Raw genomic sequence first — 25,959 nt, 5'->3', positions numbered from 1 at the left:
GAGGAAACGTAACAAAAGACAAGATCCAACCGTTTGTACTAACTTTGCCATCATTGTAGAGGTTAGGGTTGAAGCGCACACTGTGCCCCCCTGTGGTCTCCAGGTTGACCAGTGGAGGGGAGTTGGGATAATCCTGGGGGAAGTACACGTCAAACTCGAAGCAGCCATTGGCGTAGGGAGTGTCAGCCGGGCCTGTGATGAGAACCTACCAACACAAACAAGTGAGAGAGGTGGGGGTTTATTAATCACTCACTCTGAAGGTTTAATTGAACAAGGGGTGGGGTTGCTGATAATGGTAAATCTGGGAAGAGAAAAGGGGGTGAACAACAAAACATTTATAGAGAGCCAGTGACAACACCTTTTAGCGGTTTACTACAGCCACAACAATGTAATTAACTATCAAGGTAAAGAATGAAATTAGTAGTGAACAAGAGACTGTTTTTTTTTTATCTTTACCCTTGTGGTTTTTTGTCACGGAAACCCAATTAATTTCTTCACTAAATTAGATTAGCTCATTAATCAAAGAAACAATGGCCCGAAAAACTAAACAAACATTACATGTAATGAAAAGGGCACACATCTCTAAAACAGTACTTATGTCTATGCAGCTGGGGAGAACAGGAAACTAGGTTTAATGGCCCCATTTCAAGCACTTCACCCCTCTACTGGCTTTATTTACATGATTTTACTTTTCTTTAATTCAAATTTATGCACCACAATTTATTGTCTGATTTTCATGCTCTCTTGTTTCCAGGCTTAATAGGGTAATTATTGTATAAATTATACGGATTGAAACTGTATTTTGTGTTGTGATTAGGCTTTAAATTATCTGAAATGGATATAGTCTACCTGGAACTTTCATGAATATAATTAGATAGTCGCTTTTTTAAATAACTCAATATTTACTTGCGCAAGCAGAGCGCGCAAGTAATAATTTCGCCCGGTCTTCGTTCACCGTGACAGCCAACCCGCCATTTGATGTGTATGCAAAAACAAACAGCAAATCTGTGCCTGGTTTGCTGGGACCAGATCACATAAATTACCATATGTCTTACGTCATCATTTAGAGCAAGTCATACATATACTATATACATAATCAGTAAAATAAAATAGCAAATTGTGCCTGATCTGCTGGGACCAGAGTACGTGGTGTGTATATGTATGACTAGCTCTCAATGATGACGTAAGAAATATGGTCATTTATGTAATCTGGTCCCAGCAAACCAGGCACAAATCTGCTGTTTTATTTGCATACGCATCAAATGGCGGGTTGGCTGTCACGGTTTTTGGCGCAAAGTAACCACAGTATACCGCTAATCAACTTACAACTACATACTCTATATAGTATATGTTTATGTATACGTATGTCTTACGTCATCATTTAGAGCTAGTCATACGTATACTATATACATAATCAGTAAAATAAAATAGCAAATTGTGCCTGATTTGCTGGGACCAGAGTAAATGGTGTGTATATGTATGACTAGCTCTCAATGATGACGTAAGAAATATGGTCATTTATGTAATCTGGTCCCAGCAAACCAGGCACAAATCTGCTGTTTTATTTGCATACGCATCAAGTGGCGGGTTGGCTGGCACGGTTTTTGGCGCAAAGTAACCACAGTATACCGCTAATCAACTTACAAGTATTATTACAGAAATTGAAGTTAGAGACACATATTACTCTGATCATGATTTAGTATTAATATCACTATAGTCCAAGATGAAATACATTTAAAACAATTGACAATTTACAATAAATAATAAAATAATTATACTGTATAACTTTTTTTTTTCTTCTTAATACTGTTTTTATTAGGCATTTTTTGTATATGACAACTTCAAGTTTATATACCTTTTTTTTCATCACATATCAATGATTTATTTTTCTTTGAAAAACTAAAAAGGGATCTAGAATATTTCTAAATTGATAAAAGTGTATTTCTTATATAGATAGAAACTTGAACCATACTTAATAATACTAGGTGTTTACATGCATAAAGTAGAAATAGTTACACCTAATAATTAGACATTTCAAACGTTCCTTCACGGAGATACTGAGATTCCACAGTTTACAGCGGTCGAAAATACTTGCGCGCTCTGCTTGCGCACTAGTTGGCCATTTATGGCCTACTAGTGTGCAACAAGCAAGTATGCACTCGACAGAGTGCAGTTCTAGTTTAATTTGGGTTTATTTACACTATCTGTCTCAGTGGCTACTGTTGGATCAATTGAAACGGTGTGCATTTTGGTCGGACGTCATACTGGGGCAGTGGCGTTAAAGTGTGCAGTACGTGTGAACATGATCAATGCAGGGGGAAATGCTTTACATCACGAGGATTGTGGAAAAACCCAAGTCCCCAACACTCCTCCTGTTCAGTCACTTATGTGCAGATGAGAGAATAAGAGGGAATGAGAATGAGAGGGTATAGCCAGTCACAGGTATTCAGGCTCAAAGGCGGTGTGTACTACTGGGGAGGGGGAATGTGATTTCTTTAATGTTCTCTCGCGCACACGCACACACACAGTATAAAGGGAGAAAGTCTGGCATTCTTGCATCAACAAACAAGGCGTCTTAAAATGTGAATGAAATGTTAAGGCTAGCTCCTAAAAGCGGTTGCTCCCGGTTGGGATAGGAGAGGCTGCTGCCAGGTTGAATGCACCGAGCCAAGCTGAACGGAGAGAGAAAGAGAGCTAAAGAGGCAGGCGGAAGAGAGAGAGAAAGATAAAGAGGCAGGCTGGAGAGAGAAAGAGAGCTAAAGAGGCAGGCAGGAGAGAAAGAAAGCTGAAGAGGCAGGCTGAAGTGAGAAAGAAAGCTAAACAGGCGGGAATAAATGCTCTTAGAGCGGAGCAATTTAGCTGAATAAATAAGATAAATAACAGCCACCAGAATCTTTTTATGAGGCGCAAGAGATAAATGTAGTGGTGAGTACAGGACACATCCTAGGGGTATGTATGGAAGCATGTGTTGCTGGCCATGCCTGCATGCATCTCTCAGAGAGAAAACAATTGCCCTGACCCATGTCTAAACCGGCACGTCGAGCGTGAGCAGCATTGTCTGCATATAATGCGGAGACAACCCAGCAACTATACTCACAAGATTGCTTTAGGGCGCCCAGTGTCGCTCATGCATTAAGTCTATTTTGACGTGAACATCCAGACACAACACTCTAGTGCACTTTCCCATGAAGTGGAGTAAATGTGTAGTGGATGCTCTTCGAAGATGGGATGGAATTACAATTACACCACGAGAAGGCTGGATGAACATACGTAGTTGGGGTTTCAAGTGCAATTTGACAGGACGACGGGAGTGATCCACAGGAGCACTTTAGACTGAGACAGAAATGACCCTTAACAGTTCATGAGATGTCCACTTCCTCCAGTGAAGACAGTGGTCTTTTCTGAACTGCAACACTTGTTGTGTATATGACCATGTGTTCTTTCGTAGAAACAGGCCGAAACAGATGAGGATTTTGACATTTAACGAAGGAGACTGTGCCATTCATCAAATCACAGGGTGAGGGCCATTTATTAAATGTCACTGGGGGAATGAGTAAGGCCTGTCAAAGACAAGCATTTGGGAATGCATGGCGGAATGCCAAATCGTTCTTCGGTGCAAACACCACATGCTGAAACAAAGTATGCAGAGCCTATGTAACAATGCAAACTTTCATGGAGCTACAGTATACAGACCAATCATTTTGATACAAACACTGAGACTGTGTGCACACAGGTTGTGATCCAACCCATTAGTTTTCTAAAGATTCTACCTTTATTGATAGACACAAGTGAAGAATGACAGGAAAGAGTGAGAGAGATGGAGAGAGACATGCAGCAAAGGTCGTCATGAACGGGACTCGAACACGCAACGCACTGTGAGGCCAGATCCTATATGTGGCATGTGCCTGGACCACTAGGCCAGCGGGCTAGTGGACCCCAACCCAGTAATTTTGAGGAGCGCACGTTTTCATTCACGCAAGCAGTCTGGGCGCGCCACAGGCTCATGAGGCGCGCCCAAGTTAGCCACTGACTAGGCTAAGTGCCTGCGTGAGCCGATGGCCTCGCACATCAATGAGTGCTCCCTCTGTGCATCTACTGTATGTCAATTACAGTGGTTGGGGGTGGGAGACAACTGGTTTAGGAATTACTTGCACACAGATTAAACCAAAGGAGTGTATATTTAAAGGAAGAGAGGGAACACTACACGTACTATGCCTTCTTTCTCCGCACTGGTTTGATGCAACCTGCCTGCATAACGTCAATGTGAAGTGGTGCGCCTGTATATATATATTGCATATATACGGTAGTTATCTGGGAAGATGCTCTTTATACTGCCCTATAGTATAGGGCAATATAATAGGACCTAATTCACTACACCCGGTAACTGCCACAGCACAACGAAACCTAGCTGAATATTACTATGTACAGTATGTATTCGATTAGCAATAGCCCCTCCTATGTCCAGCTTTTGGTGTGTGTAAACCACATTTTGTCCTAAGTCTCCTAACACAAACATTAAATGCCATTGACAATGAATGGACAATTTCGGATGTTTGTGTAAACAGTAACACAAACATTGCGTAACACAAATATTGAAGACAAAGGTGAGGACGCAAATTCTGATTGGCCGGAATGAGATGTATGATGATGTACGATGATAAGAGCGCCCCTCACTTCACACCGGTGTGATCTTTTCATGTCTTTCAGAAATTCTATACATCTTGTTTACTAATCGAACTAATTGTTCTAGTTCATTAGTAATGTTCTAAATGTTTTTATTGTGTCAAAGGTAGAGGCCTCGTATAAGCCCGTTGGGTTCTTGCCTCATTCCATTTTTATATTTTGTGTTTTCTTGTACTATTTTTATACTGTGCTAAATAAAATAAAATCATCAATCAAAATAAAATCCTCATACCACTACATGCAGATTCCCTATACAATGTTGTAACTGCAATAACGACCACTGAACAACACATCCAGGAATACAGAATAAAGTGTTGCCAGAGCAGGTGTAAAACGAATGTACTGGCCACATAAAGGGATGACACGGCTACAGACCAGTGGTACGGTCCCTCATGAATCACATGCAATGGGGGTTATGATCCATATAAGAGTCCAGATGCTCATAAAATGCACACAGACAGAGCTGTATGATATGACATGATATGTATGGTTTTGACCACGAGTGTGGGTAAGAAGCATTTAATGAGAGATGGCCACATGGATTCAGTGATTTCACTTAACTCAAATATCACTATTTTTTTTTGTTTTGTTGTGTTAATCCTCGCTACTATAGAGTGTGCTGACCATATAAGGAGTTCCTCTTGAGAGACAAAGGGAGGAGCACACACCATTGTTGTGGAGGTGCCCACCACGGTGAATAGATCAAGTTTTAAAGGCGTTTTTTTTTTTACACTTGTTTTGTTGTGGTCATCTTGGCCAGGTTTCCCTTGTACAAGCCTATTTTTCTTTTTATATCTTTGGGACTTTCTTGAAAGGTTAAATAAAAATTATAAAGCAGAAAAATGTGCTCAGTAGAGATCTCCGCCAATACAAGGAGGCAGCTTGTCCAGAAAGTGTTGCGGTGCCATTCACAATGTCACACCCCCTTTTGGTAAAAGGTTAAATTCTATATTTGCTGACAAAATATTGTTGGTGCGCCGTCAACTGGTCTGGCATAATTAATGTTACAAAACAGCTGGCCAACTTTCCTCTTAATTCTGAGCTACGTAATCTGTGTTCTGTTGATAAGACTAGTGGACATTGAGTAATTATTTTGGAAATTAATCAATTACAATTCGATGTGAACACATTTATCTTGCCAATGACAACTACAAATTAATAATGATCTTTCCTGCTCAGCTACACTTCTCCAACAATGCAATTACCAAGTCGGCCAAATTTACACCAACACAGCAAGAGAGATGAGTGAAGCTCTAATGTTAGTTAAATATTGATTTATGGAGGCAATAGGGTAGGTAAAAGGGGGACTAAACATGTTATCGACACCACTGGGAAAACAAATCACATGGCAACTTTCTGTCCAGTCACTTGATGGGCCATTTTCAGAGGAAAATAGGAAATGCCTGCACATGGCTGGCAGTGAGAAGGATACATTTACAGTTGTTGGTTGAGTAAATAGGATACCGTCATATCACAGCAGCAGGGAAAGGGAGTGAATGATTGTCATACTTTGAAATGGGGTGTCTGTCAGTCAGTCAGTCACCCGAACGACTGTAGGCTGGCCCCTAGGCTAAAATAAAACCTACATTCCCCACTAAAAGCATCAGTTACTGCATTCTGCAAGCTAAGTTAGGTCAAGGGATGCAGTTGCTCAGGAGGTGGAGCGGCCTTGTTCGATCACCGGCTCGCCCTGGGCTAGTGTCGAAGTGTGCAAGATACTGAACCCCAACTGCTCCCAATGAGCAGGTTTCCTCAACTGTCGTGAGTATGTGTGTAAATGGGTGAATGCAATGCACATGAATAAATGCACCAATTACCTACCATTACCATATACTAAGCAGCACCATGGCATGCGGTTTGAATCGAGGAAAACACTTTGTTCTCTTAACTTCAGAAGCAATAAAGAAAAGTTTGCTCTGATCCATGCCTGATGAAGACAGACTGATGGACTCTCACTCAGAATGGAAATGAAATAAAAGCCGTACCTTCATAATGTCCAACCTTTCCTCGTCACATCGGACAAACACACTGGAGGAGGAGGAGAGAGGCAGAGAGGTGGAGAGAGTGACGGCTTCCTGTGCCAGGCGGCGGGCACGAGCAGCACTGTTGGCATCGCTGGCATTCTTCACCTGAGACATGTAATGGTAGTTGACCTTGAAGACCAGCTTCCCATCCTCGTCCTCAGAGACCATCTCAAAGGTGTCTGCCAAGTATAAGGAGACCAGGGTGATTCACTGCCATGTCCTGCTGTTCCTGTACGCCTTTATAGTAAAGCTGTAGTTTCAACTGGAACATACTCATGGGCCTCTGTGGGCTTGACGGAGGAGTGACGCACCCATATTTAGATCCCGATATTAGGGCTGGGATATACTTTGGTCTAATATCGTGCTCACTTCCCAGTCACATGGGTTGAACAATCAAATAGTCGTATATCTCTGTCTGTCTGCATTTGTTCAACTTTGTGTTCTCCTCAGACTGGAGCAAACTGGTTTACAGTTGTGTCACTTGCAATTACATTACACATCAGGCAACTTGTAGAATCAATTGCGTCACAACAAAAGTCCTCAATCACTGTGCCATTGGATTGGAAGTGATTGGACAGTGTCTAGGACTCCCGTCTATAGTCTTCCTGCTTCTCTTTCGAGTGGCAGGAAGGCTTATGGTATCACATGACAGGGGATGGTGCAGAGAGGGGGAAGAACAAAGAGACGCGAGGTGGGGATTGAGCGGGTGACTTCATTGCTTCAGGCTGTGTGCGCACTGAGGAGGAACTGCCTGACATTCAGCCTTAAATGAGCACAGGCACCTAAGTCTAGCCCTCTAACATCTAGCATATTTTGTAGGCATACAAGGTGGTTGTTTGTGTGCATGATATATTAACACAGTAACACACACATACAAACTCTATGATAGGCGTAAAACTCACCGAACTGGAGCTTCTTCATGGCAGCAACAAATTTCTCCTCTAGGGAACGTAGAATCGACAGGGGTTTGGGCCGGACTGACACCTTCCTTGAAGACTCTGCCATCTTCCTCTCTGATGGGGAGTGAGAAAGGAAAGGTTAAGAGAAAGAGAATATAACTGTACCGTGGAAACAAATCACTTCGCTCTGCCTGATGTGCCCAGTGTGACTCAGGCATTATTGTGAGCAGCAGGATTCTGAGGAGACTGGCTGAAGAGCGAGTGTCTGTCTACAATCAATATTTAAGACTACTTGTGAGCAGGTATCAAACATCTGGGGCCTTACAATCTGAGTGAGCATCATCTGTCTACATAGCATGTTATGTAGACAGATGCCTGGTCAATATTGATCTGGAATTCTATAGCATTCTATAGTGTTTATGGTTTCAGTGTACGGATATTCTACTGTTAGATGGATGATAGGTTATTTGTTTACTTATATCAGATGACTATTTATATGCGTTTGATGAATTATGTTGTGTTGTTCTTGCTTATTGTAATGTCTCTCTGGATTGCGAGCTTCTGCTAAATGCCTATATTGTCAAATTAGTGCAAGACTTGTCAATCTAGAGAACATATAATTGTTGAGCCCTCAAGTTCTTCATCCAGTGTTCATAAGCTTCATAAGAATTGAGTTGGTTTCAGGGTGACAATACTATATAATTCCTATACCAACATTCCTCACTCTCACCAGTTGCATCATGTGGAATGCACTCTTTCACTGCGCAATGTTTCTTTCACAGCTCTGCTAATACTGTCCAATCAGGTAGAAGTTTTAGACACCTGTCATATCACCGCTCTTTCTCCATTTATAATTCCTTACATCGACCAATTAAACTGCCATTATTAGGGGAATCTAATACGGGATCCACTGCAAACCCGCCATTCCCTTAGAGTGCAACTCCTTATCGACAGTTGAAGTGTGTGCAAGACAAATGATAATGTTCTACGCCCACCAATTCTCTGTAGCAATAAAACATAGAGGGAGGGTTGATGGGACGGAGAGGAGACAAGTTAATGCATCAACATAATTAACTGTCTATATATAGCACATTTATGGCACTCAGGGCCTATGGCTCTCCATACTGATACCTGGGACATATGTACTTACCGTTAAATTACTGGTGCATTTAACTGGCCCTATTATAGTCTAAGCAAGCGGCACACATTTAGAAGGAGTAAAAAAAGAAGAAGTAGTAGTGAAGGCCATCGATATTGTCATTTATTTTGCGTGTTCAGCTGCCATGTTGGCCCAGGGGCTATCGACGCTCCAGGGCAATGCTTCCCCTTCCTCACTCAATACTGTCCTGCTCCTGTCCAATTGCAGTTCTTTCCTCAGCCATTCCTTAAAGACTAAGTACTAATTAAACAATTAAGCATCTGTCCAGACTCCAGGCACCCCCACCATAGTGCTCGGCACGTCGGAGGACACAAGGCCCGTTATCACATGGATTTCTTTATGCAAAGTGACAAACACATTGATCTTCATCTGCATCGCCCTCCACCCCCAACCTCCTCCTTCCCGCCCAAGTCTCCACCTCAGCGATCACTTGGACAGCCATTGATATGTGCCGAGCACAGAAGTCTTGGGGGGGTGGGGAGGTAATTAATAATGTGTACTGTATGGCAACAAGGCATTGGGGGAGGTGAAGCACTCCATCATATGTTGGAGGCATTATCGATGGCCTGTGCTTTCTTTAGGTGAATAACGGCTGCTGGGTGATTCTCCCTCACTTGCTGGCTGACCAATATGGTGTGTTTTATGACCTAGGTGCCTCGTCTTCAAACGACTCTTCTAAACTTTCAGGAGATATTGTAATAACCCTGCACACCAGGGAGAGAAAACATTCTCCCCGTCCGCCATGTTTTCCTTTTGTGCACGGTATTAAAAACCGCAAGTACTTCCTGCCAAGTATTGTTCTTTTCATTTGTTCATCCGTGTATAAAATAGAGATTTCTAAGCGAATCAAGATTGGCGTTTATATTGAATGATGAAACTAAGTACACACACACACGTGTTTTTAAAGTTAAAAAACACAGATATATATATATATATATATATATACTGTATATATATATATATATATATATATATAAATATTATTATTATTTGTGTGTGTATACGCGTGTCTTCAAACACTATTGACAAGCCGAGCAGAGTGTGTATGTACCATGGTTGGCCTGCCGTAGGCTGGTGGTAGCAGCGTAGACTATCTCGGCTGTTCTCTGGATGTCCGGCACCAGTAGGGTCAAGCCCTCAGGCTCTGCGTCCGTACTATCCGTCTTCACCACGCCTTTGCTCTTGTCCTTCTTTGACCTGGAGGAACAAAGAGATACAACTTAAAGGGACACTAAAATTTTTAATGACATTTAGAAGATTTGGAACACTTTCCTATGGGTGTAATAGGTGGTTTAAGATATTTTAGATGTTAGCAGTGAGCCCAGTGTCTCTGATGTAATGGACACTGGGCATTCTGCCAAACTTCCTGGTGTAGTTTGGGTCCCATGGTGCGACGAATTTGCCATCTGGAATTGCGCGATAGTGAAAATGATGTCGGTGACCTTACCTCCATTTCATATACCTTGGACTACATGTCGTCTCAGTAAGACAGCCCTACCCCTATCCACAAGGAGGAGCAGTGCACCAAAGCATTATGGGAATTGTAGTCCAGGAAATAAGTGAGCCCAGTGTCCATGACATTAGAGACATGGGCTCACTGCTAAAATCTAAAACCACATTTTACACACAAAGACTCCCAGGAAAGTGTTCTAAATATTCTAAACGTCATTAAAATATATTTTGTGCAAAAAGGGTGAAGTGTTCCTTTAAGCCCTATGTTTTAATGGTTTTGAAAATTCTAAAAACTAGGGGTGCACAATTCTGAAGTTATGACGAATATCCGATCTGATTATTTTCAGGGTCATATCTGCCGATAACGATTCTGGCTATGATGGCCTGGATGGTTTGGATCATACCTTATTGACAAGCTCACGCTTTTGAAATAATAACCATAGCACATTCCTCCACGTACACAGGCTTGCTCACATACGTGTATTTTTCATGATGTTTTAATGGAGGGGGGGGGGGGGGGGGGGAGCGGGCCAGGAGAGAGAGCCTTCAAGGCATGATGAGAAAAAAAGAGAAATCTACCTCCACTTTCTGATTGACAGACTAGCGCCTTCCACTGGTCAGGTATTATGAATTATTTAATCAACTTCTATTCAGCCTTAAAGAAAAAAAATACTTTTATTTATACCTCCACCTCCCATTCTGAGTTCATTGCTTTCAGCTAACAATGTTGTAAAATGCAATCCAATGGATTCTGTGGGCACATTGAGGAGGTTGGTGGGCCAGAGACAAGGTGACATTCTGCCTGACCCTTTATGCTGGATGTCAGCCAGCCAAGCTTCCCTTCATCCCCAGAAAACTTTGCTCCAGTCGAAGATGATGTCAGTGAAGGTCTTCTGCCCCGCTCCTTCTTTCTTCACCCTTCCCAGAAACTAGATTGGTTGTAATTCCCTGTTCTTGCCAAGACAGACACACTGAGGCTAGTGGGGCTAAGCCCACACAGAGAGGAACTGCTGAATAAAAACTTGGAGAAGTGGAGATCAGTCTCTGTGACTGACCATTTGCCCTCGGACTCTTCTTTCATTAAAGGACCACTTCACCACTTTTCAACCTATCTTCATATAATAGGTCCTCACTAATAATCATGAAAAAATGGCGCAACTTTTTTCTACTCAGTCTGTGTCTCATAGGAGGGCTGTGGGCAGTTCAGAAACCGTCTTCCAGTGACATCGATGGGGAATACAAGCTAATAAAAACTGCAGGCTTTCTATTCCTGAAAGGTTGCAATGAGAAAATGGAAGCCATCGTTCTCACGATAATGAAAATCTAAACATTTGTTTAAAAAATAATCTGCCTAATGGTGATGTCACTGGAAGACGGTTTCTAAACTGCCCACAGCCCTCCTATGAGACACAGACTGAGTAGAAACAAATCATGCCATTTTATCATGATTATTAGTGAGGACCTATTATATGAAGATAGGTTGAAAAGTGGTCCCATTTAGGCCTAAGGCCGATTCTAAAAACGCCTCTAAATCCTGACCTAAGGTTTCTGAAAAACTTCAAATATTTATATAGCAGCATCAAAAAAATTACATTTTTGAATACTGTACATACTGTACAGAGCCCAAATATGGGTTCCCGGCCTGAGGGGGTAAGATACCAATAGGGGTTCCCGCCCAGAATGGGTTAAGGCCCCTGTCTACTGGGGTGTGTGTGTGTGTGTGTGTGTGTGTGTGTGTCAGTGGGGTTCAGTGGGGTTCATCCTCTGGGGAGAATTTTTGTACAAATGTCAAATATCAAGGAAATCCAGCAAGTAGTTTTCAAGATGTGTTGTTAGGGATCAAAGTGATGAAGGTATGGAACGACCGCTGCCAGCAGGGCTAAAAATACCCACTTAATGTCTTGGGGCAGAAAAGTCATTCTAAGCTCCTTAACACTAGGAGGTATGGGCAGTAATGTAAGTAAATGCATGTACTGTACTTACAGTATGTTGCCAGGAAGTGAACAAGAACTCCAGCAGCAGGAGACATGTCTCCACGTCAGGCCGTGTTTAGATCACATCTCTCGCTTTAAATATTGACTCCTCGGGATGGGAACTTATGCAGTATTGATGCTTTCTGGTGTATGTATGCATAGGAGGTGAGTGAGATAGTAAAAGATGTAAGTGCAGCGCAGCAAGCCCATGCAGAACAGAGACCCAAGGTTTGGAGTATCCAGTCCTACACTCCTAAACATAATTGCCTCAGGTTTGCTGTGGCTCCTCAGAGCACACGGCGATAGCTCTGGGGGCCTGGGGTAGTAGTGATGGAGATGGATGGGAAGAGAGGGGTTAATTTAATGCTGCTTCTGCGGGATGCTCAGGAGGACACATAGTTTCCTCCGCTCTTTTGGGTATGAATAACGAAAATTCTCAGTCCGAGCTCTGTGACACCCTAAAAAGGTCCGCCGAGGTCTTATATTACCTCAATCAATGGTATGGCGAGATGGGTTTTGACCCAGGATGGACCACATGCTGGGAAGAGGGGGACGACTAGATGCGAGGAACACGGCCCGTCCCTCCAATGCAACTCTCACACTATTCTCATCCACTGGTCCATCCATCTGTACATGCATGCATTTCTTTTTGATAAATCTTTATTCTGGTGCAAAGGTTTCGTCACTTGGTCAGGTAAAAAACAAGTTGTTTATCACAGAGAGGCAGGGCATCGAAAATCAAAACTAAAATCATATGCAGATGGTTTTTTTCATTGTTCCCAATAGCCTATATCCACACGTTCCCTTCAAAGCTAGGCGAGTTTTGTGTTGTTGTTCACAGTGGGAAACGTCGCAGGTCCCCACCTTCTCTGTATAATACACTTTGGGGGCAGAAAATTAAATGCCAGACGGACATTATTTATTCACTCACCTGCACACTCTACAGAACTGGTCAATGGTGATTTATATATATATATATATATATATATATATATATGTTTCAACAACAGAAAACAGTTTTGATCAGTAGTGAAATTATTTTAATATTTTCTACAGCTGGAGACCTCTCACAGTAGTGGAATTTTCAGTCCATGGGAATAGCACTGCTCCCAACAGCGTTAGAGAGAACTTGCTAAATCTCTGGACCAGTGCTAGGCGACTCCAGCCAAACCGAAGAAAAAACCTGCTCCATTTCATGCCCAGTACCTGAGGCGGTTGGTGTACGTGTCCACGCAGGTCTTCATCTTGGCCAGCAGCATGCCCACGGATGTCTGTCCCTCAGAGCACTCCTCCTCCTCCTCTTCCTCATCTTCCTCGTCCCCGGACAGGGGCAGGAGCAAAGGCACCAGGGCCGTGCAGGTAGAGATGGCCCGCAGCAACTCCAGCAGTGCCCGATAAAGGGGCACGTGGCGCGCCATGTCCAGCACTACAGAGGGGGAGGGGGAGAGAGGAAGAGAAGAGAGAGAAAGGCTCAGCTAGGGGAGGAGCAAGAGGAACAAAATACAAGAATGGGCAGGGCCTCTGTCCTTGTCCAAATCCATCTGGAAATCTGATATATCAGAGTTGCTGACAGGGCTCAAAAGAAAATACCAAACTAGACCTAAGTACATATAAATGAGCCTAGATATACTGTTAGTCATATTGTGTGCGTGTTTGGGTGTAGGTGGGTGCGCAGTGCACACTATGTCCTATCAATGCTAAGTAAAGTCTGCGGGAGCAGGGAATAACTATAGAATGCAGAAACAGAAAATAAAATGGACTTATGGATGGCAGATTTTAAGCTGTACTAAACATCTAGAACAAAAATAACCACAGTAGGTTTAGGCCCAAACAGATTTAGTTTTAAATCTGAATTAGTTTGCCTCAGAAAACTGCAACAAGCTGAAAGCTTCAATATCTGAGAACATGAAAGAACATTAGCAGAGCAGTGAGAGCACTCACTTTGTGGCCTCATGCAACCCTGTGTGCGTCTGAAACTTTTCAAACTGTCTTGGAGGGTGGGATGTCGAGATTGGAGGTGGGGTGGAAAGGGGGGGGGGGGGGGGGGCTCGGAGCACACAACAAGAAAACATCTGTGCTAAGTGATCAGGGGAGCAGTGAGAAGGGTAACTCTGCAGATTGCAGAGAGATTGCACTCAGCGAGGAGAGATAAGAGAGGGATCGTTGTGCAGACTAGAGATGGATAGTAGTCAGCACTACCAAGCTGGTGAAAGGGGATATTAAACATTATTAGATTTCCAGGAATGGACTAAATGACAAACGACACGCTAGGATAAGGAGCAGCCCCCGAGGCGATCAAAGCGACTCCACGAACTCAATTTAGACTCCTCACAAACAAAGCGGAGTGGGTGGCCCGTGTTTCGCCACACTTCACGTAACCCCCCACTGGCCCCCCTCCTGCCGACACGAGTCAGACAGCTAGTGTCCTGTGGTTTGCTGCCTAGAAAAATGAAGCTGGGATGAGGTAGTCAGGAGGGCACAGAGGGAAGCAAATCTAAAGAAAAGCCTTGGAGGGCTTTGGCAGCAAGTCCCAATTTCTCCAAATACAAGGCCGAATCGAATAAAAAAATGTTAGGGGTGTCATTTTCAAGAAAGTAGGACGATCCAGGCAGCATGATAGATTGGAAAATTCAGCCAGGCTAAGCTATGGAAAGAGAGAGAGAGCGAGAGCGAGAGAGGGAGAGAGGGGGTAAGTGAGAATTAGGAGATTGTCCAGGAGCACAGAGAGAATACAAATGAGAAACAGAGCAGAAGGAGAACTAGTGGTAAGAGACTTGGACCATATTTATTCATGTGTATCTAGAGGTGTTGGGATTTAACCCATTCAGACCTGTTGTAACCTGTGCATGTTTATACCTTTAAAAAGGTAGTGAAAGTGATTGTTTATTTTTTAGTTAAAATAAATGTAATCAATGCTATATACTATAGTGCAGGGCTTCCCAAACTTTTTTGGCCCAGGTACCCCTTGGGGGGAAGATTCTTCCCCCCAGTCACAGACACTCAGCCACTGCAGCTCTCTAACGGAAAGTGACTGCATGGAGTCCGTTTCATTTCTATCCAAAGGCCCTTGAATGATGGAATATAATTAAGGATTACTGTGATTATGGTAAGATCACATATCACACATACCATAATTCACTGGCAAAAAAACAAAAACGCAAACAAAAGAAACCCATAAAAAACAAAAGACCGGGAGACGGGAGTACTTCTACAACGATCTACCTTTAAAGGTCCCTACACACCGGGCGCAATTTATTTCTTTTTTTGCTTTTTTGCTTTTGTTTCTCCATCGGTTTTCCGAAAAACGCGTCCAGTGTGCAACCACCTTAATGGCGGTTGTCCAGAACCACCCAATATGTCCATATATGGGTATGACCAAATACTGATGACATCAGGGATCTCCATATATGTCCACAAAAGGGACGATATGTTAAACGGGTATAACATAACCGGGTGGGGGATGCATTGGCTATGTGTATCGTTCCGGAGTAATCCGGTGCAGGTTAGTTATTTTAAAGTTATAGTGTGTGCATGTTTAAGATTATAGAGAAGACAATCTTATGAGATCATGATGCATAATGCATGATGCAAGCCGATTAAAAAAAACGGTTAGGATTTTAATGTAGCGTTAGCCAAGCTTGAGATTCCATTCAGTTGACAGTTGACCCACAAAGCTCCATTGTTTTTCTTGACAAATTTGTGGTCAGCCTACGAGATACATGTGCGCTCTGTAACAACATAGGGCTTATGTTAAAAATGGCAACCACTTTTATGAACTGCAAACTACAAAAGACAAGAATGACGAGTCATCTACAGTATTATCAGTTTGTGTGCCGCAGCCTCTGCCTCAGCTCACGGCTTCACGTTGCGGAGTTCAGAGTATGGATTCTATGCCGTTCGGCCATTCAGACCATGGGTTTTATGGGTAAGTCTCTCATTGGCTTAGAGGCGGCCTAGAGACGAGGCAGCCAATCATGAAAAAGTGTCCACTATGGTCGCTACTAGAGGTTGTAGTGAATGTAGCAGGCCAGGATGCTTTTAAAGCACCTGGCAAAAAGCAATTAAAATATGCAAGCATTTTCAAATCTTATTTCCCACTCTTCTGGTTTATGAGTAAACCAACAATTCTCAATTACACAAACCCCATTACTCAGTCATTGTATGGGGCTCGGCTTGTGAATTAAAGGTTCCACACACAATAATGAAAAACAGGATAAATGAGGAAGTGCTGCCAGACTCCTTGTGATCAAGGCCATGTGTTCAACTGCGGTGATGGCAATAAAGTCAAGAATACCAATAGACAACAGCAGGAAAGAAACTGTTATTTGGCAAGGAGTATGATGTCCAGGCATTTCCAAATGCATGTGGGAAAAAGGCCTAGTATGGGTGAAATTGTCCTCAGCCATACATTTGTAAGCCATTAATGTTGCAGCCTCATCCAACACAGATGAAAGTCTTGTGCTCACAATCAAATTGAATAAAAATACAAAATGTACAAATTCTTCAACTGTCAACATCTAATATTTACATAACAAAAACGATATGTGTCAACATTGTGTCCGTGAGTGTGTGCAGCACGGCACGCCCATAGCTAGCAGTTAGAATACGGATGGTATTAGGCGTTAGTGGAATCAAATTTGTATTTAATCTTGCAAACGGTTTCATCCATTTAATTTATTATTATTTCAGGAGCAAACAGAGCAGAGAAGATGTTTGAGCAAGTGCAGTGACACCAGGCAGGGTTATTTGCACATGCTTTGCGCATGAAATCTGAAAATTAACTGGAAATACATTTCCACACGGGAGCACAGTGGGAGAAAGAGTTAAACATAGGAGACAGGTCAGTCAAGCCAGACTTTGACAGAGCGAATATGTACGTACCATAAGCTATATAATTTCCTGAGAATGTCTGCCCAGTGTTTGTACGCGTCTCTCTAGATTTGAGTGCACCCATGTGTGCTTCCCTATGAGCCTCAAAATGGATAGTACAGCCCTTGTCTGTGACTCCCGGACTATTTTACATTTATATTGAAATTCCAAGCTAACGTCCGCTTCCTAGCATCCCAACAACATTGACCTCTTTGGGGCTTCAATCTGCTCTCCAATCCTTTACTTGGATAGTGCCTGGCACGGAATCCCAATCCTTCCACTACCAAATACATCTATGTAATTACCATGGGGGTCTGCTGTAAAAGCCATGATTGATGTGAGCTGTGTCACTGACCGCTAATGTGTGCAATGGTAGTGTGTGTGTGTGTGTGTGTGTCTGTGTGTGTGTTTAAGAGTTCCTCGTCCATCCGCGTCTCAATGTCAGATTTTGCCTTCCACCACATTATCCTTCAGCCACAGTCCCCTGTGCCACCATTTCATTTAGAATCGTACAGTGTAAAAGCCATAAGAGGAGACTATTGAAATGGAAAGTGTTGATAGTAGATCTAAACCCCCCCATTTTATAACAGGGCGATGCTGAATGCCATAGACGACAAGAGAAGGCCACTGGACTGTAGAACAACATTCATTTCATTCTACCCTGAGCTACTGCGTCACAGCGTGAGAGCAAAATTCTCTTCCTCATCTAAGAGAAAATAATGTGTAATGGCAAAAGAAAGGTCAAGAAAAAGCCGATGATGCCATTGCCAAATTGGTGCTGCATCTTCTCTTTTGAGTATACCGTCTGCAAATCTCACTTAGGACCCAAGCAAGAATGGACAACTCAAAGAACAGCTGAGTAAAGGGTAAAGGGATATTTCACTTGCTGAGTAAAGGGTAAAGGGATATTTCACTTTCCAAAAAACCTTTGGTCATTTCATCATCTACTCAGTCTTATGTGAACACCCTGGGCAGTTCCTAAGTTGCTTGATTCAGTATTTAGATATTTGATATTAATTTTAACTTCCCCGCACGAACCCATTATAACTTAAAACTCCATTTTAAGCATGATAGATTCATCAAATACACCTAAACTTTTTTCTGTTGACTGATATTGTCCTTCTAATACATGAGGGGGCCGTGGTTTGTCATTTAGTGTTTTCATTTATTTTTTATAATTATTTTGGAAAAGAACCTCCTGCTGCCTACAGTAGCTCCTCTAGCTGCAGCTCCTCCTCACAAAATCAAAAATAATTATAAAAAATAAATGAAAACAGTAACTGTAAAACCACGGCCCCCTCACGTATTAGGACATCATCAGTCAACAGAAAATAGGTCTGGCGTTTTCGATGAATCTATCATGGTTAAAATGGAGTTTTAAATTATAATGGGTTTGTATAGGGAGGGCAGCTAAAATGAATATCAAATATCTAATATATATCTAAATACTTAAAAACTGTCTGGGGTGTTCACATAAGACAGATATGATGAAATGACCAAAAGTTTTTAAAGTGAAATATCCCTTTAATAACCTATGGTGAAGTGAATAGACGGTTGTACTTTCAGTCCTAAGACTAACAGTAGAACATGGTATGAGAGTCCAAAAAGCTGGGCAGCCATCATAGAGATGACTAGGTCATTGGTGCTGACCTACAGCCTTTATGGGGCATACTGGGGGGTGGGGGGGCGGCTTATATACTGTAGGTGGGTACGGTGTAAAGCTGTGGTCTGATTAACAGTTAAAGCAGCCTCCAGACTTGAGCACGAGTGGTGATGATGACTCAGCCTCACTGGTCTTAAAGGGTCTATGAAATAAAGGTGTTGGACTTTAATGCTTCCCCGTTCACCCACGTAGCCACGGCTTGCACAGAATCAATTGCATCACCAAAATAGAGTGGCAAGAAGTTGCATTTAGAATTGGGATGTTAATCATCCATGAACACTGTATATTGCCACGGTCAGGCTGATAAGAGTGCCATTATTGTGCAAATAAGAGGCAAGCATAGAGCACAGAACCCCTTCTGTATTCATGTTGTATGCAGTGCATATGGAACATCTGGTCTGCTACATTTTGACCCGACTCAAAAAGCATCAGGGATTGAAACACTAAAGAATAAAGAGTAATACGAGTACATTACTGTGTTGTACATTACTGCAAAACAATTCCATGTTAGATGTATCTAAGGGGTACAGTACTGAATACTCTCGCGAGAGGAGTCTGCAGGCCGCAGATCAATCTCTATGCACACAACGTACTGAAAGTAGTTACATTTATGCCAATTGTATAACACACACTTGAAACTGGACATGCATGCATGCATGCATATTTTTCGTACTATAATTTCTTAGTCTATTTTACAACGGTTCCTATATTCATTAGCATTGGCAGGTCATTATAATGAACCTGCCACCACTCCTTGCACAAAACAAATCTAAATTGATTTAACTACTCCAACAGTGCATCCAGGTGGTGTAAAGGTAGAACAGTCGGCCACAACCACAGAGACCTGAATTAATCTACCGGCAGCAGTGCCTCCAGCTTGGAACACCCGCTCCAATGAATAGGGATTGAGGTTTGAGGAGTTTTCCGTTGCCACCGTCCCAAAAAGTGCTTTGGGAAAATGTCAGGTCTCTTCTCTATACTGTATAGTGTAGTGTAGGCAAGTTGTTGTGATTTAAAACTATAATAAAATAGGTCTGAAACTTTTTCCATATTGTGCACGTGCACCCCCTACATGCACCACCCCAGGCTACGTTTTGTCCTGCACGGAACCCTGCCTTTGTTTGACAGCCCAATAACAGCTTTTACAGCACATTAGCTAGTGCAAAGGGTATTTGATTAATTGATTGGACCCATTAAATCATGGAAATAATCCATTTTGGAGAGTGATGACAAAATGTCCATCGCTTATTGCTCTCTGCCTCCACAGCAAAGTATTCCATAAACAATCCTCTGAATTGTCATTCCATCCTCCTGGAAGGGTGACAGACCGTCAAATATATTCAGGATTCAATGTCAAAAGTCGCATACTTTGCTAAGAGAAAATCCATTATTGGACGGTCGGACCCAGATCATTCATTCCAGATCTTATTCTGGTTTCATGGGTTTGGGTATGCAGCATTTATCCGGCTTGTGTAATACTGTATCATATGACATACCCCCTTTCCATCTCCCTCACAGACAGGCACACATACACAAGTGCTTCCGCTTTGCCCGGTAGGGTGGTTCGTTTAATGGACCTTCAACATAGTCTAAAACACTTCTGACAAGTACGAGTAGATCGGAACTTACCATTCATTCAGTCATTTTCTTTGGAGTTACTGTAACCAGTACGGCAAGGCTAAAAACCTTTATAGACTTGATGCCATCAAGGCTATGAAATTGTTTAGCCTCGTTTGCCAATGGTGGGCCTTTTTCACATTAAGAAAACATTATGAAAACAGGAATGCCGCCCAACATCCCTGCTGATGAGTCTGTAAAGGCTTATTTAGACTTTGAAGTACGATGGTGTTGGTGTCGCACGCTGAAAATAGCCGGCTGTAATGCATTGTGAGCTTGCAGATCTGCTATTTTCGGCCAATGACACAGTCGTACGAATAAGCACAAATTAAGCATTGTCCAGTTTTATTAGGCTTCATGGATTATAGGAATATTGTCTGGATTTTGAGGATTATTTGGCCATCTGTCAAAGGTTTAGAAAATGTAATCTCTTATTAAATTAACTAAATATTGCGAATTATTTTGGCACAAGCCAATTTAAATATTCACATAATCCAGTGTAATACCATGTAATTAATCTCTCCTAACATGGCATACAATAGCATAACTAAAGTCCAAAAAACAGCATCTAAGAGAGCGGCAGAGGTCTGTGATACCAAGTAACCAGAAAAATCTAATGTGGGTAAAGTGGATGTGAAAAGAATTGCAGTGCTGAAGAAAATCACTCTCACCGTCTCATACACTAAACAAAATCAAATTAAAATAAAATAAAATGCAAAGATTTGTCAGGAAAATGACTTCCTTAGTTTACTTGCCATGTATAGATAATTACTGTAGACCTACTGTATGCAAAAGGAATGAAAAGTAAATACGCCAGGATTTCTCTGGTACAAAGAGAAGCAAATGGGTCGCTTGGGTGGCACAGGGGTTTGAATCCACCATGATGCATACAGCTTTGTAAAGAGTCTATAAGAACACAACTGGCACAGGGAGGGAAGCCTGGGTGGAGAGGGTGATATTTGTCACTTCACGTACTACTACAGGCTGAGACGGCACCCGTCAGCAGCAGTGTTATTTTTTCAGCAGATTTTGATTTAGTTTTAGTTTTGAATAACACACCATTTAGTCTTAGACCCATTTAGTCATCTGAAATGGTTTAGTCTTAGTCTAATAGACTGAATATAAAAATCTTAGTCTTTTAGTGCAATGTTAATTTTGCCATAAAAGATTTAGTCTTATGCATAACACACCGTTTAACAGGTTGAACGGGAGTAGTAGAATGGAGGAACACACACACACACACACACACACACACACACACACACACACACACACACACACACACACACACACACACACACACACACACACACACACACACACACACACACACACAATTATTTCTATTAAACCCATCCGTACAAAAGCTTTCCTTCCCTTTCCAATCCATTTCCAAATTCCCTTTTTTCCTCTTTGCTTTTTAGATTTGGCTTCAGTGAATTCAATTCAAAGTGAAGCCGCTTCACTTTGAATTGTTAATATATCTTCACTGACAGCTGTTCTTAAGAGTCATCCGTTTGTGAATAAAAGATATCCAAATGATGATTCAGAGAGATAGATATGAATTAACAGCTTATGGAAGAGACACAAACGATGCAAATAATACGCAGAAACAGAAGGATAAGGGGTTCTCTTGTGCCTGCCAGTCCTTCCCTCCCTTCTCCAGGGGTTGACAGTTTGAGTGACAGCTGTCCAGTGTCCACCCTGACACTTCTGCTGCTGCTGTGGCCCAGCAGAGAACAGTGGAGGTAGGCACAAGCTACAACAGCACTTTATAGCATTTTATACATTGATTAACACATAAGTGGGGCAAACCAATTTAGTAATTTAGTGGACATTTTAAAACTTAATTCTATACGACGTGTTAAAACTGGACCAGTAAAGGGATCGGAGCAACCCTCTTTAGAATGAATCCATGGTCTATTTCTCTGGTTATTAAGCGAGAACAAAATAGGCCGTCACCATCACAGTGTGTCATAGCAGTGGATAATGATGCTTTAGTGTGCTGGGAGTCCAGGGTAGAGGTTGTGGTGCATCCAACACATGCTTCCATTCTCACGTCATCAACAAAAAGACGTGAAGTGATGAAAACACACTGCAAATGCTCAATGAAGCTAAAAGCTAAAAGTGCCACCGTGTGCTGAACTGTCATGTGTGACCTCGCAGCGGAAGTCAGTCAACATGTCAAGCATGGAAACCACTGAGCTGCCAAACATTCTTGCTGTGTATGGTGTGTAAGAATTCTCACATGAGACACTAGATCAGATTCAAAGGAACCAAAACACAGAATGGAAAACCGTGACATTCGACAGTTCACAGAATGTCTGCCATGCCCCGTGTTCTTGACCAAACTCCTTCCCAAACTGAAATGTAATCAAAGCATGTATACGCTTTCCTCCTAAAGGGGCTGTTCTTCATTGACAGTAATGTTAATATATTCAATAATAATCATCATCACAACATCAACAACAACTAGATCGTGGTTTCTAGGAAATTGCAAGTGTGGTTGCACTGACGCGATTAGCGAGGAATCCACTGGGAAATGAATTCCGTCTTACCATTATATTATATATTGTGATGTCATGTGAAGCATGACAACAGTGACAACAGTGTGTGAAGCATGACCAAAAGCTTAACTTTTCTGTTGTGCTAAAGTTTTTCAGATAACTAAGGTCGTTTTTGTCCTCAGGTCTAAATGGGATAAACTCATACAGCCTATTCATTTATTTACTGTATAATTATACATACAGTAGGCGCACACAAATGCAAGTGCACGTGATTTTTGTTTGTGCGCATGAAGAAAATAGTACCGACATGGCATAAACAACTTGGTAATGACTTGCATGCATGTCATGTAATGGGTGGGAGAATAGACCCTTTTCCACCACACATCAGCTTTCACAGACAGCAGAGGGAGGTTACCGGCTTATGCAACCAGGGTTTGATTGTGGTAATGTCTGCAGCCAGAAGGGCATAATTCTTCCATGTTGGGAGAGGTAATAAAACCTTCAGATGGCAACGCGGCATGAGGGGGGTGAAGGAAAAGAAAAACTTATTCACCTCTTGCTCCCAAAAGTCCCATTATTCTTCTGGCTATTTTCTCCAGCATTATTCATGAGGCTACATTTATTAGTATGGTAATGGCTGCTTAATTCAATAAACCCTATATCAATTTATTTATGACTTAATTTATTCGTTAGGTTGAGGGAGATATAAATCGTAAACATGGGCTAAAAGCCAATTAGTTAGCTTGGCGGGTAAACTTTGAAATAAACATCATCAGGCAGGGTAGAGGACACTGGGCATATTCATATGAATCCAACTGCTTCCAAAACTTTTCAGACAATTGAAAAAGTAAACATCTAATTATCAATAGTGGCAATATGCATTGTACTGTAAATAAAGCCACCTGGCATTTGGAATGAGGCTGGATGATTGGTGAATTTATTTTCATGGTAAAGTACGTCAATCTCTGGCAATAGCAATGCTACAGTGCACACAGTAAAATTATAGATTCCTGTAAAAGCACCATTCTAATTAACCCCCAAAACCTGTTACCAATTCCCTGGCTCCTATTTTATCCCTCGTCCAATTTAGCACTACCCTGCCAGCAGGAAAACCTCTCATAATTAAAGCAGACAGATCCGGGACTGACGTTTGGTATTTTTCCTGGGAGAGAAAGACAAGAGGGTCATCTATGCTTCCACACATGGAAGAAATGTGGGATTTAAAAAGGGCAAGAGTTGAAAGGTGTAAACCCCATGCCATTAATTAGTAGTGCCACAAGAGGCTTTCTCTGAAGTAGAGGAAGTAAACACAAAACTGTTTGAGGCCATTTTGATCAAGGAGGAGGGCATTTCATTTTAAATCAAGAGACGTGATAAAAGGGGGGGGGGGGGGGTAATTTCAATGGACCCAATTTATTTTGCCTTCTTCCCTAGTTTAACCCATTTTAGGCGGGAACCCCTTTTGGTGTTAGCATTACGTTATGCTTTAGCTATTTAAAAATAGCGGATCTACAAGCTCTGTGGCGCGCTACGAGCTTGTAGGTCTGCTATTTTTGAAAATTCGAAGAACGACATTTTCAGAAAACTGTCAGGATGTAGAAGACATTCTTAGAAACTGATCTCAGGTCAGAATGGGTTATAGTCTTCCTCTGTCTGGACACCCCATTCCTTTATATCCCTTTGAAAGTGTCCCTCGTCTTCCACTGTTGTTCTCTTCCGGCTGGTCCAAGGGGAAGCAGGGCTGTGATGTGTTCGGTGACAGAAAGAAGAAATAAGTCCTAGTGTGTTCGGATGCCTCCGAGCAATCCCCACAAACAAACACACATCCGCAGATTTAGGTTGGAGGTATCACAAGGGGGAAGTCGGGGAAGGGAACTGGGAAGTTGAACAACAAGTAAAGAATGAAAGAGAAAGTGCAATGGAGGAGAGTCACAGGAGACCCAGAGTGAGAGAGGGGCGTAATAACAACAGAAGGGAGAGCTGGGCAAAACTAGGGTGAGTGCCAAGAGGAAAAGGACAAGACACACTGCTGTCGAGAGAGAATGAGCTAATGGCCTGAAAGAGCACAATAGAGTTTGGACTATGGATTCTTTAAAATTCTTTCCACAACAACTAGAATATTGCAGCTGGAAACTTAACTTCACAAAAGTTGTATAGCGGAATTCTAGATTGTGGTTAGTAATGGCAGCTAATTTCAATTGTACTGGACCTGAGAAAGACTAACTCTAACTGCTACAGTATTATGTTCCCAAAAACCTAATTACTTAACTAAAAACAACAGGTAACCAGCAGGACCCCAAACCTACAACAGAACGTAACCTTCACTGACATTATGTCATCGAGCTTGGTCATTAAAAAATCTCCACGGAGCAGTTTGTTGTTATATTATGACTGAGCTACACCAGAGAATGTGCACGTAATGAATGCACAGTCCCTGAACGCACAAAACTCTCCTGGCTACACCAGATCTGTGGGCGCGTGCAGATTTGCACCACTATCTCCATTTGGGAGACATGTCGGGGCATACGCACATAGAGAAATAGAACCGATCCTATTTTTAGAGGATGCGTATCCGTGCTATTCGCATCTGGTGTAACCGGTATCATTGACATGCATTTCCAAACACGCTGTACATGCGCAGTAACTTCCACGCACAGACGTGTCCGGTGTAGCTCGGCTGTTACACATTTGAGCAAAGTTATTACAGACAAACGATAAAATATTCCAGAACAGGAGTAAGTGATCGACATTATACGTCTGCAAAAATGTCCCTCTTTTTGTGTACACACAAAATATCTGCCTTTGCTTATTCTGAGCCAAAAAACTATAATGATTTCTCAGTAGTTCATAATGTGACTCCAGGGACGATGGTCCATTTATAATAAGACTAGCTGAGATGTGTGGAAGCTTGCAAGTGTAGAATAAGCACAGTGATGATTGGCCTTAATTGGCTTACACTGTAATTTCCCTTGAATTATCATGATCGTCCTCTCTGTGTGGGAGTGTATATAGAAAGATGCGAGGGTGTGCGGTCTTGTTTAAGTAATTATATCTTGTCTGACTGTGGAAGGATCAACAACCGTACAATAAAGAAGATATTAGTGTACATTTAT

At 42.1% G+C, this 25,959-nt stretch overlaps 1 protein-coding gene across 12 annotated transcripts in view; it reads right to left on the bottom strand.

Annotated features, from left to right (window-relative positions):
- Positions 1–25,959, bottom strand: part of birc6 (baculoviral IAP repeat containing 6) — a 155,574-nt gene that overhangs the window by 17,659 nt on the left and 111,956 nt on the right. For all 12 annotated transcript variants that reach the window (XM_083775501.1, XM_083775510.1, XM_083775512.1 and 9 more), the window contains 5 exons: positions 13,397–13,616; positions 9,817–9,962; positions 7,610–7,720; positions 6,669–6,886; positions 44–205 (listed from right to left, as the gene is read on the bottom strand). In XM_083775501.1, the coding sequence (XP_083631627.1) occupies positions 44–205; positions 6,669–6,886; positions 7,610–7,720; positions 9,817–9,962; positions 13,397–13,616 (857 nt within the window). The remainder of the gene's footprint in view (positions 1–43; positions 206–6,668; positions 6,887–7,609; positions 7,721–9,816; positions 9,963–13,396; positions 13,617–25,959) is intronic.

The sequence above is a fragment of the Protomyctophum parallelum genome (genome assembly GCF_964188405.1).
Source record: "Protomyctophum parallelum genome assembly, chromosome: 10".
Classification (NCBI taxonomy): Eukaryota; Metazoa; Chordata; class Actinopteri; order Myctophiformes; family Myctophidae; genus Protomyctophum; species Protomyctophum parallelum.
Note: the sequence above shows the minus strand (reverse complement) of the source record. Positions and strands in the feature narration are given on the sequence as shown.